At 30.4% G+C, this 19,038-nt stretch overlaps 1 protein-coding gene across 1 annotated transcript; it reads right to left on the bottom strand.

Annotated features, from left to right (window-relative positions):
• Positions 1 to 1,568: 1,568 nt before the first annotated feature.
• On the bottom strand, positions 1,569 to 18,804 carry LOC134232826 (uncharacterized). Its single transcript, XM_062714803.1, has 7 exons — positions 18,682 to 18,804; positions 17,665 to 17,736; positions 16,916 to 17,147; positions 16,232 to 16,336; positions 14,335 to 14,431; positions 5,543 to 5,652; positions 1,569 to 2,293 (listed from the first exon to the last, which is right to left on the bottom strand). The coding sequence occupies exons 2-7, from the start codon at positions 17,731 to 17,733 to the stop codon at positions 2,256 to 2,258; spliced, it is 651 nt and encodes a 216-aa protein (XP_062570787.1). The 5' UTR covers positions 17,734 to 17,736; positions 18,682 to 18,804; the 3' UTR covers positions 1,569 to 2,255.
• Positions 18,805 to 19,038: the final 234 nt, after the last annotated feature.

Raw genomic sequence — 19,038 nt, 5'->3', positions numbered from 1 at the left:
ACGCTAGGATGCTTCAAAAAAGGGTCAGCTTTCCTGGCCAAGTGGTTCTTGAAAGGAAGTTTTTTAAAAAAGATTTGTTCTATATATTTCTATGTTAAATCTATATTCCCAATTATGGCCCCGCCCTACCCCTGGGGTCATGATTTTAACAATTTAATATCTACACAATCCACGGATGCTTCCATGTAAGTTTCAGCTTTCCTGGCCCAGTAGTTTTTGAGAAGAGGATTCTTTAAGATTTGTTCTATAATTTTTTTATGTAAAACTTAAATTCCCTTTTGTGGCCCCGCCCTACCCCCCGGGGGTCATGATTTTAATAATTTAATATCTACTCTACCCCAGGATGCTTCCACATAAGTTTCAGCTTTCCTGGCCTAGTGGTTTTTGGGAAGAAGATTTTCTAAAGATTTGTTCTACGTAAAACTTGGATTTCCTATTGTGGTCCTGCTCTACTCCTGGGGGTCATGATTTTTACAATTTAATATCTTCACTACCCAAGGATGTTTCCATACAAGTTTCAGATTTCCTGACCCAGTGATTCTTGAGGAGAAGATTTTTTAATAGCCCTACCCTATTTTTGTCTTTTCTTGATTATCTCCCCTTGTTAGGAAACTTGGCCCTTCATTTTAACAATTTCAACTTCCCTTCACCAAAGGATGCTTTGTACCAAGTTTAATTAAAATTGGCCCATTGGTTCTTGAGAAGAAGTCGAAATGTGAAAAGTTTACGGACGGACGGATGGAAAGACCGACAAACGGACAAAATGTGATCAGAAAAGCTCACTTGAGCCTAAAAAGTGCTGCAAACCTGATAAAATCTTGATGAAAATTTATACTATTCAAATAAAATTCTCTCAAAATATAAAAAATAGAATTTCTACGAAACATAAATAAAATAATAAAATAAAAAATAATTGAAAATTCAAACAATATTTAAAAAAAAATACAACACAAATGGAAAAGACCAATCAAATCGAATATTGTAACATTTTACATGTTTTAGAGAAACACAGTACAGTTAAGGTGCACAATGGAAATAGCGACAATATTTTGAACCCATCTCTTGTTTGCAACTATTCTTGAATGAAATTTAAAGATACTTGAAATCACAGATTTTTTTTACATGATGCAATTGTACACTATTCACTTTTCGATATGACACTCATTTCGGGTCTCACAAAGAAAAAACATTGTGATTTTTTTCTCCTGGTACCTGGTACCAAAATTTTTAATTCTATTTTTTTAGAAAAATTGTTGATTTTGTATATAGAGGGCTTAAGGTCATACGCAACGTACCTTATCTACTGATAACTTATCAAGGTATTTTTAATTTAAGTTTGAAGTGCCATCAGATGTTCGTAGACAAAAAACAGGGACTTTTGTACAAGTCGGAAAAAAATATACAAACATTATTAAACATATATTCTAGATGTTTTGTTAATCATAATTTGTTTTAGAATTAGTGCATAATAGCATGTTTAGACATTAGGGAGTAGCACGCAATACCTTAGCATTGGAACTCTTCAACTCCTGGGAAAGTCTAAAAATACCTTGCGTATGACCTTAAAAAGGCTTTGTCGGTAGCCTTATCTCATTTACTGTTATTTATATATACAAATTTTTATAATTAAATAATTTATCAATTAATTTATTGAGATTGACATGAGGAAACTTGTCAGGAAATGGAGATGAATAAAAAGTATAAAAACGGAGGCGTTAAAACAAAATCATTGTGTCATATATTGCAAAGGGAAATTATTTTATTTATGTCCTTTACAAGAGCATGTCATAATCCAATACTGAGAGCTCAAAGGAATATTTTTGTTTCCAATTCATATAAAAGAGTAGATAATAAAATCGTATTTTGGGTATTATATTGGATCCCTTTGATTTCTAAAAATAAGTTGTGATCTTCACTTAATTAACATTTGACACATTGAGGTAACAATAATGAGTCAATAGCTTACATATGATATGCAAATTATAATAAGCACATATACAGGTACAAAGTAGCTCAACGATAGATAGGAATCTTCTGAAAATAGGGTCATTAAATACATTGTTTAGAATTATATGATATTAAAACAAATTCATATAAATTCAAATTGATTCAAAATAGTTTTCTGCCATTATTGTTAATAGTCCGCAGCACTGGTTATACGTACAACCAATCTTGATCACTACATCTTTCAAACATGACTCACATCTTTTTTACGGTGCATTATTTTTTCCTTTAACTATCATATATGTATATTGTTAAGACCGCAGAGGAATGTCTGCATCCGATCTTTGAGCTGAAAAAAAATATTTCAAATATATCAGTATTTTGCTTTCAAGCATAACTATTTAGCGTATTTTTCAAGATATATCTTCCTAACATTTTTATAAGGTATCGACCTACATATTTTGTTAATAATTCGATAAGATAATGAAGTAGGAGAGATAAGTCATTACAAGAGGCTCAGGGGCCACATCGCTCACCCAAGCAATTGGCTAGGAAAAAGGAGATCTTAACTGAAAGTTTACTGAGTTTGGGGGAGGGAGTGAATTTTAACCCTTTCAGGGAGTCATGATTTGAACAAACTAAAATCTACATTACCTGAGGATGATTCCAAACAAATATCACAAAGCATGGATTTGAAGTACTTGAAAAGAGGATTTTCCTATATATTCCTATGTAAAAGTTTGATTGGTCATTTTTGCACCACCCTACCCTCGGGGGTCATGAATTGAACAAAATAAAATCTACACTAGAATGAGAATGATTCCACATCAGTTTCATCTTTCCTGGCTCAGTGGTTCTTGAGAAGAAGATTTTTAAAGGATTTTTCCTCTATATTCCTATGTAAAACTTTGATAGGCTATTATGGCCCCACCCTACCCCCGGTAGTCATGATTTGAACAAAACTGAATCTACAATACCCGAGGATAATTCCACATGAGTTTCAACTTTCCTGGCTCAATGGTTCTTGAGACGACGATTTTTTTTAAAATGCCATTAATTTTTCTCTAATTCATAATTGTCTCTCTTTGGAAAAGAGCATGACCCTTTTTTGAATAAATTTGAATTCCCCTTACCCAAAGAAACTTTGTATTAAGTTTGGTTGAAATTGGCCCAGTGGTTCTTGAGAAAAGATGAAATTGTGAAAAGTTTGCAACAACGACGATGACGACAACGACGACGACAACGACGACGTGGGACAACGGACAAAGAGCGATATATAGTAAGTGTCTCAATTGGCCCCTTAAAATGGATATCTTAATTTTACTGTATATATAGCTTTAATTTGTACAGCTATATATGCGACCTTTATTGGTCATTTTCATTTTGATCAAAATGCCGTTATTTTAGAAACATGACATCATAAAGTTAACGTTTTCCCGCCATTTTAGCATATTTTGTATAAAACTGCTTATTTTCAAGCAGTTTTTCTTACAGAAAATATAGAGCGCAGCCTAGAACAAGATTTATATTTCAACCAAAGATGTATCTATCCAATACTAATTAGTGACAGAAAAATTGTGTATGTTCTACACTGCGCTCGATGTTTCCCATAAGAAAAAACATCACGAAAAAGGCATATTTATGCCTTTTTTTGTTAGATAGCAAAAATAGCATTATTTCTCATGTCATTATAGCTAGTGAGTGCATATGAATGTGAAAAATATATTGGAAATATTTCTAATATTATCTCTTCTACAAAATAAATATCAATTTAACATATCTGAATGTCATTCTAAAATATTGATTTTTAGGGGGCCAAAATTGGCTCTTATCATATATACTCCTTTGATCAGAAAAGCTCACTTGAGCCTTCGGCTCAGGTGAGCTAAAAAGGATTCCTTAAAAAGTAAACTTTAAAATAACATAAAGAAATTTTTCATCATTTAACAGCATTTCTCAAATCATGTAACATGTGAAGTGTTTACGAGGTAAAGTAGGAATATTTTTAATAATTTTTTTTCACGTTAAAAATATGTGCAAAATCTTGTATAGAAGGATAATAAATACCAGACAGTCTCATTTATAAAAACCACAGAAAAACTTAAGGATTAATTATCTTAAGGATTTATTATCTACCGCTATGTCTTTTCGATTCAAAATCAGTTAAAAATTTAATCTATGAATCTTTGTTTTTTTGTTTGCATTATGTGTCCTTTAAGCAAAGGCTTGATATGAAAGATATAACAAAATCAGACAAACGAATGATTTCCCATGGAATGTAGTTGGATATGATTTTTATAAGTTTTTTTCTATTTATCCTCCTGCCTTAAATTGACCGGGGGGGGGGGGGGGGTGTTAAAAGCACAACGAGTTTGATAAAATTCTTACCAATTCACAAGTCATGTGGTATTTTTTTATTCCTATGTTTAAATGTTTTTCACAGTTCTTTTTTTTCATAGGACTCCGCTTTATTTTACTTCGTCACTCTAACTTCATTAATTGCTGACAAGGTCATTGTATCGACACCGAAACTTACTAAATGATGACTTTAAGCAAGACTACTGATATTCATGTTTCATCAGCCTGTTTGTCAATAATTTACTTCGTTTCAGAAATTGTTCATACGTAGAGCATGCTCTTGCATATCGAATCAAATGAGATATACAGCTTATTAATTTTGTATGTGGGTGATGAATACGTCGTCGATATATCTTAATGTCAAGTTGAAGGCCACAGCAAGTGTCTTCTTCTTTTCACGCATAAGATTTTTAACAAATTCTACAGTACATGAATACAAAAATTGGTCTGCTTATAATGGGGCGCAATTCTAATAGATTAATGAAAGACTGGGTCTTCAAAAGTCACATATAAATCAACCAGAAACTCAAGCATCTTTTGAATGTCAACTTCGGAGTACCTGTGTGTACAATCAGAGTGATTTTTAACAAAATAATTTTGCAAATGTCCATTGGATAGGTAACTAAATTTGCGAGTTCCGTTTCTATTGGAAAAGCAGATGTCACTGATTTCAAAAAGCACAATCATTTATCCTTGAGAATGGTTGTGTATAAAGTTGAAAAGTCGTATTTTTTAAGCTGTTGATTTTGGTAATACCTTGTGTTTTCAAACTATCCAAAGATTCCTTGGAATTTATAAGGATTTAAGTCTGATTTGCACCACGTTTTGAATATATTGTTGATAAAATTGAAAAAGCAATATAAGCTGCAACTAAAGTGTAAAAAATTTTTGTTGCAAAATTGTAGTGAACTATACCAGTGAGAGGGAAAACTAACATTTATAAACTTCTAATGTTCATATTTTCGATGGAAGAACTTTTTATAAGCTATGATTTTAGCATAATTATTTTTTTCATCCTGTACAATATTGATTTCGTATATAATACTACATATTCGATTGTACAGAATTATTTTTTTTCTGAAACCATATCACACATTATTGTAGTCTAGTTCATCAAAGGTTTAATTTGCAAACAAATTTATCATAATAACGCAATTTAACGGCAAAATAAAATTCTGAAAAATGTAGCTCATATTGCTTTAAAAATATTCAAAACTGACATGACTATGAAAAATCTCACCTTTTTTACTTTTGCAACACAGAAGAAAAATAGCTGGAACACTCAAGACTAGCAGTAGAAAACTCAAAATAACAAATACTGCTATGCAAATGAGAAGGTCCTTTAAATGTCTGAAAAACAAAACATATTTTAGCATATGTTAAGATAGGATTCTTCTCATATTTCTAATATTTGAAAATTAATGAAATTTTCATAGAAGACAATATCACTAAGTGATAGTATCAGTGAAATTAAATTTGACTGTTTTATATTAGAGGCAAGGTCAGGTCAAATTCATTATCTTTTTTTTGACATTAAGAATAAAAAATAACTGTTGCCAATCATATGATACCTACTTTTATTTCAAAAGTTAAATGATTTTTCTTTTTGCATAAAAACATATAACTATATCGGGTCTATAGCATGATATTACCAAATTTACATAATTATTTTAACTTAACTGGATATTGTCTTATCCGAATTTTCTCTGTTTTTCTTAATTTTTCATGATATATTACATATTATTAGTAATTTTTTATATGCTTCCTATATTTAACTTTTTCTTATTTTCACATATAATAAAGAAGTCTTATACATGTACAAAATGATTCAAAAAAATATTTGTTCTTTTATTTAGAGAGAAAAATATTTTTTATGGATTTTTGACGCAAATCTGCACTTTGAATGGAAGCGTTTAAAAGCTTATATAGTTTGTTTGAAAAATCATATTTTTTTTTTATATATTTTGAAAGTTTAGTCCCTCTTTATTTATCTAACTTACATTTGAAAAATTCTCCAAGACTTTTGTTGTGTAAAAATTATAACTAAATTTGTTGTTCTATTATAATCTTGAGAAGCAGAAAAGAAGATATTTTCATATGCCAACATTCCGCCCAAAAATATAGTCCCTGCTTGTTTTTAAACACAGTTTTACCATTTCTATTTAAAGTTGTACAATTGTGAAGAGGAAAGAAAAATATGGTCTTTTAAATTCCTTACACCTCAATATATGAGACATATAAGCAAATATACTTTGATTATTTGATCTAGTCAGAAACCAGAGAAGAATCCTACCTAAATAGATGTTACTTTTAAATAGATTTCGTACAGACGAATTCATTTTGATTTTGAAAAGTCTATCTAATTAAGATATTCCTATATACACTTTAAATAAAACTTTGAAATTAGAAAAGAGAAGGGTTGAATGTGTGTGTTGAAAGTTATGTTAATACTGCTGTAAAATCACATATTTCTTTACATATTTTCGTGGGGGCAAATGCTCGAGGTTTGAGAAAGAAACATTGTTATCTGGGGATTTGATTTCGTGAATGGAGAAGTGTTGAGTAATAATTATATTAGATTTTACATTTCGTGGTGATTGTGAATTCGTGGGTCTCTCCACATCTCAAAACAACAAAAATTAGGGATTTCATCTAAGCATTGAATTCATATTTTCGATTTCTTCGGTCCTTTAACACACCTGGCCGTGCCTACAAATTATTATACCCGGCTAACACATTCTCTTATTTTCCTTTTTCATAATTGCTTATTTCGTTAAACTTTTTAAATGTGAATTTAGAGCCTTTCAAATCTGCCGTGGATAATAGATGTAAGAGCTAGCCGTTTGTGACGTCAAATGATATTAAATTACGTTGCAAAAATAAATAACGCAAACAAACATTGCAAGGAAAAAAAGTGAAAAATTAATTCTTAACGCACTTATACGTTAAGTACGGGTCTCTGTAAGAATCGGCCAATATGTGTATAAAAGTGAATCATGAAGGTTCTCAGAATTCGATGATTTTACACACATAGGTTTCTCTTACCCTATAAACCACGTATGTAAATTGAAAATTATTTTTGGTCCAGGTTACTATGGAAACATGGCCAAATAAATTTTCCCTAGCAACCGGTCAATTTTCCATGTGGATGGACAAATATATCACTTAACTCAGAGGCTTAAAATTGAATGTGAATATTACCTGAGGGGTTCTTAAATAATGTTATCATAAAGATAAACATTTCAAGTGATAAAACCATGTAATACATATAATTTTTATTTTAGGATATTTCTTTTACAGACAACGGAAGATATGCATATTTTGCATTTTTTGCTGATTCAGCATATTTGATACTTCGGGCACTTTTAAGACCATATCTCAAACTTCTGGCTCAATACAAGATTATGGTATATTTTACATAAAGGCAGAGGAATATCCTTTTTGGAATTTAAATTCAAAAACGTGTGTTTTTTACAATCGGTTACCTAGCAACAAAAATAGATGTTTTGATTAAGAGAAATAGATAAATTGTCAAATATGCAAGTTAGTTATGGAATTAAACTTTATTGGTGGATTATTCTAGTAAGTCCCTAGCCCTTGAAATTCAAAACTTATGGAAAAGGTTAAAGTTTTTTTCATTAGTACGTAAATCTCACAGGTCAAGGTCAAAAGGTTACTGGTATCCTTTGAAAAGTCTTGCTACAAAAAATACACATTTGAAATTTGAAAGTCCTGGTATCTACCGTTCAAGAGTTTGATCAAGGTTAAAGCTATTTAAAAAGTAGTTAAAACTACAAGGTCAGGGTGAAAGGGTCTAAATTCTTGGTATGCAGTGAAAGGTCATCTCACAATATTAACATATGTGAAGTATGAAAACCCTAGCTCTTACCGTTCAAAAATTATGGTCAAGATTTAAGTTTTTATATAGGTACGAAAATTTCAAGGGTCAAGATCAAAAAGTCAACGTTTTTGCTATATAATGAAAGGTCTTATCACATAAAACACATGTGTGAAATATGAAAGTCCTAGTATGTACCGTTCAAAAGTTGTGAACAAGATTAATGTTTTTAAAAAGTAGTTAATACTCCAAGATCAAGGTAAAAAGGTCAAAGTTCTTGGTATCATATGAAAGGTCTTCTCACAGAAATTAAATATGTGAAGTCTAAAAGTCCTAGCCCTTACCATTCAAAAATTATGGTCATGGTTAAAGTTTTTTAAGTAAGTAAATCTCCAATGTCAAAAGGTTAAAGTTTTTCGTATCCAATGAAAGGTCTTGTAACAAAAATATATATTTGAAATATGAAATTCCTTGTATCTACTATTCAAAAGATATGGCCAATGTAAAAGTTTCAAATTTTTGAGTAAAAGTGGGTCAACTCCAAGGTCAAGGTCAAAAGGTCAATTTGATGGTACCCAAAGAAAGGTTTTGTTACCAGGAATACGCATTTGAAATATGAAAATCATAGTTCCACTTAATCAAAAGTTATAAGCAAGGTTAAAGTTTTTGTGACGGACTGACAGACCGACAAACAGCCTGACGGACGGACTGAGTGACTTACGAATGATTTAAATGTCCCTTCGCTTTCGCAAAAGCGGGGGCCAATAATGTACAAAACATGAATAAAAAAAGGGTTTCGGCTAAGTACAGGCTGTTAACTAATACAAGAGGCCCATGGGCCACATCGGTCACCTGAGGAATGTGGCCAAGAAAAAAGCATAAATCAGTTTATTATTGAGAATTTGAAACCCAGTAGTTGTCCTTAACAATCCTTCAAAAGGAGAGGGTACGTTTTGAACAAACTTGAATCCACACCAGCTAAAAATGCTTGCATATTTCTTTGACTACCTGAGAATACTTCCATCTGAATAGGACTAATCATAGCTTTGCTATTTTTTAAAAGATTTTCAAAGATTTTTCTAGATGTTTCTATGTAAAAATTGGATTTCATGTTGTGGATCCGCCCTATCTCAAGGGGTCATAATTTGAACAAACTTGAATGTCCACTACCAGAGGATGCTTCCATAAAAATATGATCATTCATGCCTTTGCTATTCCAGAGAAGAAGATTGTAAATAATTTTCCTATATATTTCTATGTGAAACTTTGATCGGCCATTGTGGCCCCGCCCTACTCCTGGGGGTCATGATTTGAATAAAATTGAATCTACACTACCTGAAGATGCTTCCATAAAAATATTATCATTCCAGTCAAAGAGTTTTTTTTGGAATGTTTTTGTAATTTTCCTTTATATTTCTTTGTAAAACTTTGTTCGGCCGTTGTGGACCCACCCTACCCCTAGGGGTCATGATTGGAACAAACTTGAATCTGAACTACAAGTGTACTTGAGAATGCTTCCCTATAAGTGGTTCTTGAAAAGAAGATTTTTAAAGAATTATCTATATATATTTTTTTGTGAAATTTTATCGGCCATTGTGGCCCCGCCCTACCCCCGGCACAAGACGAAAGACAACCTTTAAGCAATCGCTTAATGGTAGCTTAATGGTGACTTAATGGTGGCTTAAAGAAGTTAATTCCTTTAAGCCACCATTAAGTCACCATTAAGCTAGACTTACAGGTGCTTATAGTCCAAACTTCATTAAGCTACCATTAAGCCACCATTAAGCTGAGCTTAATGGTGACTTAATGGTCAACCCTCATTTAACTTTTACGCATCTAATATAGAATCTTTGAATTAGCTTTTAGTTATTTTAATATCATTTACGCAAAATCTATTCCATCTCATAATTCTGTCTCGATAATAATTTCTACGAGTTTTTTGGCAACATGCATAAACTTGATCACAGGGAACGAAGTAAGCTAATAGCTACAGCTAGGGGCTTGCTCGAGCTGTCTAATGTTTTCTTAAAATCATTTACAGTGATAATAAAACAAGACATCATGTATCAGAACTTTATATTATTTTTATTTTTTAAATTAACCATTATTACATGCGTTGTTTTTATTTTTAGTGTATATGATTTTTAAAAATTAATAATTATTACACACCGTGAGCAATTCTTGTGAAATATCTTAAATGTACAATACCAAAAATCAATTTGTTTTTAGAATTATATGATCTATATTCCGAACACAAAATTTATATTACTTTATTAAAATGGTCATTTTATTTCATATGTCAAAAGAAACATTCCGCTACAGAATTCACAGGAATTTAACTATATGATCTCATGAAAAAAACCTTTGTCCTTTTTTTTTTGGGGGGGGGGGGGGCTACTGGTATACAAATGTTTAGTTTTCAAAAATTGACTTTTACCATGAAAAACTTTTTAATGGCTTTTACATCATGAATAATTTTAATTAATTCATTATTTTTTTTAAAAATGCAGCGGTAAGTATCTGTCAAAATCTAGTCGGTCTTCAATAATTGTTATTTCAAAATCGATTTTCAGAGGAACGGCTGATCAGTCTGAGATTAAACATGACATCCGCCCAGATGTATACACATTAAGAAACAGGGGTAGGATTAACAGATAATCCGTGTACAGTAAACCGGCTGGTCAGACAATAGACCTTAATTAGGTGTCCCCCGTCCCCGGTTAACTAACAGGAAACTATACATACACAACGTACACTGACAGATTTTAATGATCAATTATTTGAAAAAAAAAATTATATTTAACGCAAGCATATAACAAATCAAAAATTCTGATTCATCGTAAAAAGTCAATTATTTTGATACCCATTGTGATACAAAAAGAATTGAAACTGAATGTGATATTCTAAAAAAAGTTTTTGTAAACGTAATTAACCAGGTAACTCCTACGCGAGGATTGTCACTAAATTGTTGACACAGAAACCGTTAATATCCGCAGTATATTAAAAATAATAGTAGAATCTGTTTTTTCCTCTTTCTTTTTCGATGATAGACTTTTGTGTTTTATCTATGAATTAATTTATCTTCAATCATGATTTAATGCTTACATTTCGACAATTTTCGAATAACACTAACAGAGCGAAGAACTCAATCACACTACATCAAACTAAAATCCAAACTCTGTGTAGAAATATATATATATTAATGTGTTAAGATCCAAAAATAAAATTGTTTATATTTTGATTAATAAACCAATTCAAGACGTTTGGAAATGTTCAACAAAATTCTAGTAAAAACCTTAACAAATCCAAACAAATTTTGAAAAAAAATAAAGGTTAAATATTTAATATTTTCCATAATTAATAAGGAGCGGCGATAGCGTAATGGATTAGGCGTTTGGCTTCGAAACCTACGGTCATGGGTTCGCGCCCCCACTGCGGTGGATTTTTTTTGGATTTTGAATTTCGTTTTTTTTTCATTATTTTTACCAAATCAAGATAAAACGAACTCTACATTTATAATAATGATAACAAATCACTATAAAAATAATTTTTCACCCATATAAACAATATAATCGACTGCGTACTGTGACTTAATGGTGGCTTAATGGTAGCTTAATGGAGTTTGGACATTAAGCACCTGTAAGTCTACCTTAATGGTGGCTTAATGGTGACTTAATGGTGGTCTAAAAGTAACCATTAAGAACCTTTAAGCCACCATTAAGTAACCATTAAGCCACCATTAAGCTACCATTAAGTTAGAAATTTGGCTTAATGGAGGCTTAATGGTTACTTAATGGAAGCTCACTGGTGGCTTATAGGTGCTTAATGGTGGCTTAATGGTTGTTTAAAGGCGGCCTTTAAGCCACCATTAAGCACCTATAAGCTGCCATTAAGTCAAGCTTAATGGGAGAATTTCATCTTGTGCGGGGGTCATGATTTGAATATACTTAAATCTACACTACCTGAGGATGCTTCCGTATAAGTTTAATTTTTCCTGACACAGTGGTTCTTGAGAAGATTTTAAAAGAACTTTCCCATATATTTCTACGTAAAACGTCGATCGGGCATTGTGGCCCCACCCTACCACTGGGGGTCATGATATTCCTCTTATTTTGAAAATCAATACCACATGTCATCAAAATTTCCTTTTAAATTTAGTATAAAACAGTCTGAAATCACTTTTAAATGATTTTTTTGTCATTAAAAAAAACTCACTAGGAAAATAGAAATAAAAGCTTATTTACGTATTTGAATTTTTTTTAAATATTAGAAAAATTAAATATGACGGTCCTTTGGGAGTTTATCTTAATAATGTTGTATTCTTTTGAAATGAACGTCTGATTTAAAATGTAATCAAATACAAAATGTTTTTCTCCAAATACAGAATTGATAGAAGATATTTTATGTGTTCGTAAAAGTTCAAAGTCATAAAAGATCAAAGGTGAAAAGTATGGAATCTATAGATTATTTTTTTATTAGAAAGAAGATGTGTTTATGAAACACTGATGCAGCTGTATGGCAACGTAGCAAAGATTTAATTTTTCCTTCCTTCACCCTCCTAAATGCAAATTAAAAAAATTTGTTGGTTCACAAAGAAAGATTTTTTCAACAGAAATAAAATTTGAAATATAAAAGCCCTACATGTAGCACCACCTGTTCAAAAGTTATGTCCAATGGAAATCAAAATCCAGGGTCAAGGACAAAATGGTCAAAATTTTTGGTTTCTAATGAAAGTTCTTATCACAAGGATTACATGTGTAAAATGAAAGCCCTAGGCTCTAACTGTTTAGAAGTTATTGACAATCTTAAAGGTCAAACATCAAGGTCAAAGTTTTTTTTTATCTAATCAAAAAAAATTTCACATGGATTGAAAATGTTAAGTAATAAAGTCCTATCCCTAAGCTTTAAAGAGTTATGGTCTCAGTTTTTTTTTAATTCGGTCAAACTCCAAGGTCAAAGTCAAATGATCAAAGTTCTTGGCATCAAATGAAAGACCTTCTCACAAGGATAACATATGTGAAATATGAAAGCTCTAGTCCTTTTCAAAGGCCAAGGTTGAAGGTTTCTTTAAAGTACGTAAATCTCCAAGAACAAAATGTAACATCTGTTGCGTCCAATGAAAGGTCTTGTCGCAAAAACACATATGTATAGTTTGAAAGCTCTGGTGCAAAATGTAACAGTTCAAAAGATATGACTAAAGTAAATTTTTTTGGATAAAAGAATGCCAAACCCCAAGGTAAAGGTCAAAAGGTCAAATTTGGTGGTAGCCAAAGCAAAGGTCTTGTCACAATGAATACACATGTGAAAAATAAAAATCATAGCTCCACGTAATCAAAAGTTACAGGCAAGATTTAAGTTTTTGCGGACAAACATACAAACAGACAGACATAATTATTATAGACAAACAGACAGACGGACGGACACGACAAAAACTATATGCCACCGAATCTTCGATAACGGGGCATAGTTCAATTTTCTTCCTTTTGACAAATATTGAACTTTTTTCTATTACTATATTTATTACCATTACACTATTTTTATAACAAATAATTATGAACTTTTTCGATTTTTTAAAGAGATTTTAGAAGTAGCATAAGTACAATTTGATTTGCAATCCAAAACTATGTGTGGTTAATTTTACATTACAGATTACTGATTTGGTAATCAATATCTTGTACTAAATGTTAGTTACAAAAGAGTAATTTTATAAGTAGCATCATGTATTTATAATACATGTATATTGACAGAAATTGTTTATTAATAACTAATGAACATTCTTGGTTGAATTCAGATTTTACAATACCGTATAAGTAGAATTTTTAGCGAGGATTTAATTTTGGCATTATTAGCGAGGTTGTCGAGATCGCTAAAATTAAATCTCGCTAAAAATTATTTCTAATAGCTACTTTAATGTGCATTTTGAAATCGCTAAATTAAAATCTCGCTAAAAATAAATTACCAGATTTTAAAGACAAATCGCTAAATTTGCGTCTCGCTAAAATTTCCACTTATACGGTATTCTGATAGGGGCTGATAAGGGTGTGTTTTAAACCAAGTTGGAAAAAAGTGTGCTGTTGAATTTCTTTTACCTCATAGATTTTAAACTTGAGAACAAAATATTATATTTTTTTAAGTGAATTTGAGAAAGGATTATGTCTTTTCATTGTGTAATAACTGCATTGTTATTTACTTACACTGAATCGCTATTTGCTTCTGTTCTGAAATAAGTATTCGACGATACAGTTGATGTTTTCTCTAAGTTGGAGGAAATATTATGAAAGCAATCGGTATCTAAAACAATAACGGGAAAGGAATAAATATAAAATAATAGATAATAAACATTGCTTTGTGCTGGTGCACTAGAAATTCATAATTCAATCGAATTTTTCTAGATGAACCCTCGATCCAACATCTGTATTTTATATTTTCAGAGCAATCAACCATACAAAATATTCTTTTCACCAACTTATCTTCAATTAGAGAAAAATACATATTTGAGGTTAGATAGCTTGCTGTTCTTGAGAAGAAAATTTTAAAAGTTTTTTATTATTCTATTGTAAAAATTTGATCAACCCTTGTGGCCCTACCTTCTGTCCCTGGGAATAATGATTTGAACAACCTTGAAATATACCAACTGAGGATGCTTCATTATAAAAAAAAATTTAGCTTTGCTGATCTTGAGAAAACGATTTTTGAAGATTTTTTCTATATATTCCTATAAAAAAAAATTGAACGGTCCTTCTTGTCCTACCCTTCCCTCGGTGATAATGATTTGAACAATCTTGAATCAACACCATCTGAGGATATTAGCATATAAAGAAAGATTTGCTGTTCTTGAGAAAAAGATTTTTTGAAGATTTTTCCTATGGATTTCTTTGTAAAATATTTTGACCGACCCTTCTGGCCCTACCCTGCCCCGGGGGTTATGCTTTGAAAAACATGAATTTACATCACCTGAGAATTTTTATATATAATCATCACCAATCATAGCTTTGATGTTCTTGAGAAGAAGATTTTTAAAAGATTTTCCCATATATATACTCATGTAAAAATTTGACTGTTTATTGCAGTTCCACTCTACTCCCGTGTGTCATGATTTGAATAAATGTGAATCATAAAATTATGTGTGATGAAGGAAGAAAAAATCTGCAAATGTGACGCTATTAAATCGGTAATTTTTTTTTAGGTAAGTTTGGAATAAATGTGTTGATATCAAACATATCCTTACATATCGTACATAAGGATATCATTTTCTTTTCTGTTTTGAAAGGTACCTGGACACAGATTTGAAGTTATTATTTTCTCTATAATATTACGACTTATATCTTTTGAAAGCTTTTCACACAAAAATTAATTAAAAATCTTATTTCATATAAAAGATATTAAAATTTAATTTTTTGGCGGGTTTGAATGACACATCTTTACACTTTCACAAATTAATTTTATTCTTATTCCTTAGGAAAAGTGGTAATTTCTTTGTGTATAAATTAAAAATATCAATACTATAATCCAGAAAATTCAGAGTATACATGTTCGAAAGCAAAATAAACACACAATATATTGTCAGTCCGCGCAGTTGTGGTAAGCAGAAGGTGACGATTGAAAGCACCCGGTGAATTCTAAATAAAAACAATAACAGAACTCGAGCCCTGTTTACAAAAACTGTATACATAACACGAGTGTGCTCGATTTGCTAAACTCTGCAAGCAACCCTTAGTTAGGAATGACGATACTCATGAGCGAGTTTTGCTTTCTAACATTTGTACTCGGAATAAAACTATTTTCTGGATAATAGGTTTTAATCTTTCTCATTAATACACCACAAGATTACCACTTTTTCTAAGGATTAAGAATAAGGTTAAAATTTGTGAAAGCGCAAGGATGTGTCAATCAAATCCGCCAAAATAATTTCAAGTATTAATAACTTCCTTATAAAATAAGATTTTTAGTAATTTGTGTGTAAAATGATATTAAAATATAAGTCGTAACATTATAGAAAAAAAATTGACTTCAAATCTGTGCCCAAGTACCTTAAAGGGGCATAAAATTAGATATATCAAAGTTATGAAAGAAATAAAATATCATACGTACATTTGTAGGCCTCTGTAGATTGATAATGTTGTGGACACGATGTACATTGTGTCGTATAATGGCCTTGGATTCTAGCCCCCAGTACATTAAATTCTGTACAAAATCCTGCAAAATTCAATTTCTTGCAGTAATTTTAGACGTACTAGGGCATCCTGTTTTTCAAAGAAATTTGAACATTTTTTTAAGAATTCTTTTTTACTCTTCACGTTGACATTCCAATATTTGAAGTAATAATTACCGTACATTACATACTTTTGCATGGTAGCACACAATACTTAGGATTTTAAACATCATGTTTTGAAGGAATTTTTAATTTTTTGTGTTAACATTTCGAATGATGAAGTACAAATTACCTTGCATGTACATTACATACTTTTACATGGAAGTACTTGATTTTTTAGGATATAAAACAAGATCAAAGTTTAAGTTCACGTACACGTCTTAAAATTTCATTTTCCGATCTTTAAAAAAAATTAAGTTGACTTTTCATGAAATGTATCTGTACAAAGTGTACTATTTTAAAACATTGTAAGGAATTTAAATAATATTGTGAAAAATGAATGTTCAAATGCCAACATTATCTTGTTTATTTCTTTCCTAGGCAAAAATACTTCATTTCATATTTAAGGAAAGTTCACTTTGTCTCAAATTTGAGATTGTGCTTTTTTGGATTTGTCTTCTTACCATTTATTCTTCTTTCTGGTGCGCATACCTCAACCAAAGCAGTTCTTTCTCCATTTGTGACACAATGATATTTGAATTTACTTGGATGGGAACAGTTTTGACGTGTTGCAAGCAAATCACATTTTTTTCTCAAATTTGCTTGTTCCATCTCGGTTTTGTTTGAAGGACAAACATTAACAACTTCCAGGGTTTGCAGAGATACAGAGCAATATCGATCGTCGACTGCATCAATCTTAAAAAAATTCATTATTTTTCATTTTCATTATTGAAAAAGATTTTAAATTCATATTCCATTCATGCATTTTTAAAAATATATATGAATTTAAGGTATATCATAATTTAACAATTGTAAAAGGTATCCTTATACATTCTTTATTCATACAATATTTGGTCCTACCATTGAGCACAATCAATTATAATTCATAAGAATCTTTTTTTATTGTATCTCACACAAACTGAAATGCAAATTGACAATTAATTGTTTTTAAAATCATTTTGAACTCTTTAAAGCTAGAATTAAAAATGGTTATTCAGTTTAAAGCAGATTTTATTCCATTCAGGAACTGAAGATTTATGATCAGTTACATTTAATTCAAGATATTACATATATGTGAATAAACACTTACCAAATTATTGATTTTCATCACATTTATACTTTGAGAAAGTCGAAATTCCTCATTTTCTATTTCCGGGTGGATTTATTTAAAACAAAATCTTTAATCATTATTGAATGTGGCATGATTACAAACCTTTCTGAGTAAAAGGAACTTTACATTGATAGAAAGATATGCACATATCAATTCCTTTGCTCTCACCATTCCCTGTGCATGATAAAAATAATTAATGTTATATAAGTAAAAGACTTAATAAGTAAATATTTTACAGTCTTTTGTCTAATAAAATTCATACAATCTCCTCTGCACAAATAATTGTAAACCATGGTTTGGAGCATGTATAAGCAATAATAATACGCGTTTGTGTTACATTAATATAAAAACAATTTCTGATTAATATTTTTATTGCACGCATTATTGTAGATAAAGAATTTTAAACAAAGGAGAAAAAAATCGAGAGAGGAATAAAAAATATGCAATTAAGAATTTTCTCTACACTGCACACTAAAGAGTTCTGATTTTAATGTAATTTTCTTCAGTTAGAATGAGAGTGATCTGCCCCTAAATCTAAATTCTAAAAAAAATAGAAATTTACAATATATTACTCAATTTGTAATAACACGTTTCAAACCAAGTCGTATTTTTGTATTTCATAGATAAAGTTTCTAGACATCAGAATTTTTAATTGACATTTATAAATCATACCTGGGAAAAAAATTAAAATTGCATCAGTAGAGTAATAAAGATTTTGTAGAAAAAACACTAGAATATTTTAAAGACATAATGTTTTATTATGTGCTTCTTGCAACATCTAAGTATAGTAGAGTCAAACATTTTATTATTTAAAACACAGTAGAAAATTAAACAAGCGAGTAAGCAATTAAATTGAATAGATTGAGAGTAGTAGACAGAATTAAAGTTTTAAATATTCTTGTCAAATAATGCATTATCTATATCGTTTAAATTTTGTAGTAGGATATTCCCTGATTAAGTTTATTTCATACACAATAAACTGTATTATATCTATAAAAGGTTTATAAGTAATATTCTTCAAGCAATGACAAAAAGAGGGAAAATAAGATATTAAACCGAAAGTAGAAATGTATATTAAATATTTTTATCTCTTTTTGGTATATTTCAGAACATACTTACCTGAACATTTCAATGAAATTTTACGAAATGCTAAGTTTTCTACACACAAATGCGCTGCTCATATAAAGTCATTGCTTTTAAACTTTAAATCAAGACTTCTTTAATGGCTTCCGTAGTGCTATGTTTTCACATGCGCACTAACAGTATTTGTACGATGCATGATTTTGACATTTTGATAAAATATTTAAAAAATGTTTTTTCACTGATTTGTTTTTATATATCTATGTCCCATTTTTTTCTTCTTTTTTTTTTTAATATAAATTACGCTTTCTTTTTTATTATCATAATTAAAAAGGTACATGTATGTTTATATAACGGCATTGACCTAGTTTAGTTAAAAGGTTAAATATTTTTGTT

This window comes from Saccostrea cucullata, unplaced genomic scaffold (genome assembly GCF_032062105.1).
Source record: "Saccostrea cucullata isolate Sc308-1 unplaced genomic scaffold, CSIRO_AGI_Scuc_v1 ctg190, whole genome shotgun sequence".
Classification (NCBI taxonomy): Eukaryota; Metazoa; Mollusca; class Bivalvia; order Ostreida; family Ostreidae; genus Saccostrea; species Saccostrea cuccullata.
The sequence above is the reverse complement of the archived record's forward strand: the minus strand, read 5'-3'. Positions and strand labels throughout refer to the sequence as shown.

Bases quoted from the DNA above. Each gene is read 5' to 3' on its own strand.
- LOC134232826 (XM_062714803.1), bottom strand. From the start codon at position 17,733: ATGGTGAGAGCAAAGGAATTGATATGTGCATATCTTTCTATCAATGTA. The intron at 16,337-16,915 runs GTAAGAAGACAA...TGAATTTTGCAG, and splicing joins ACCAGAAAGAAGAATAAATG to GATTTTGTACAGAATTTAAT. The intron at 14,432-16,231 runs GTACGTATGATA...TTATTGTTTTAG, and splicing joins ATCTACAGAGGCCTACAAAT to ATACCGATTGCTTTCATAAT.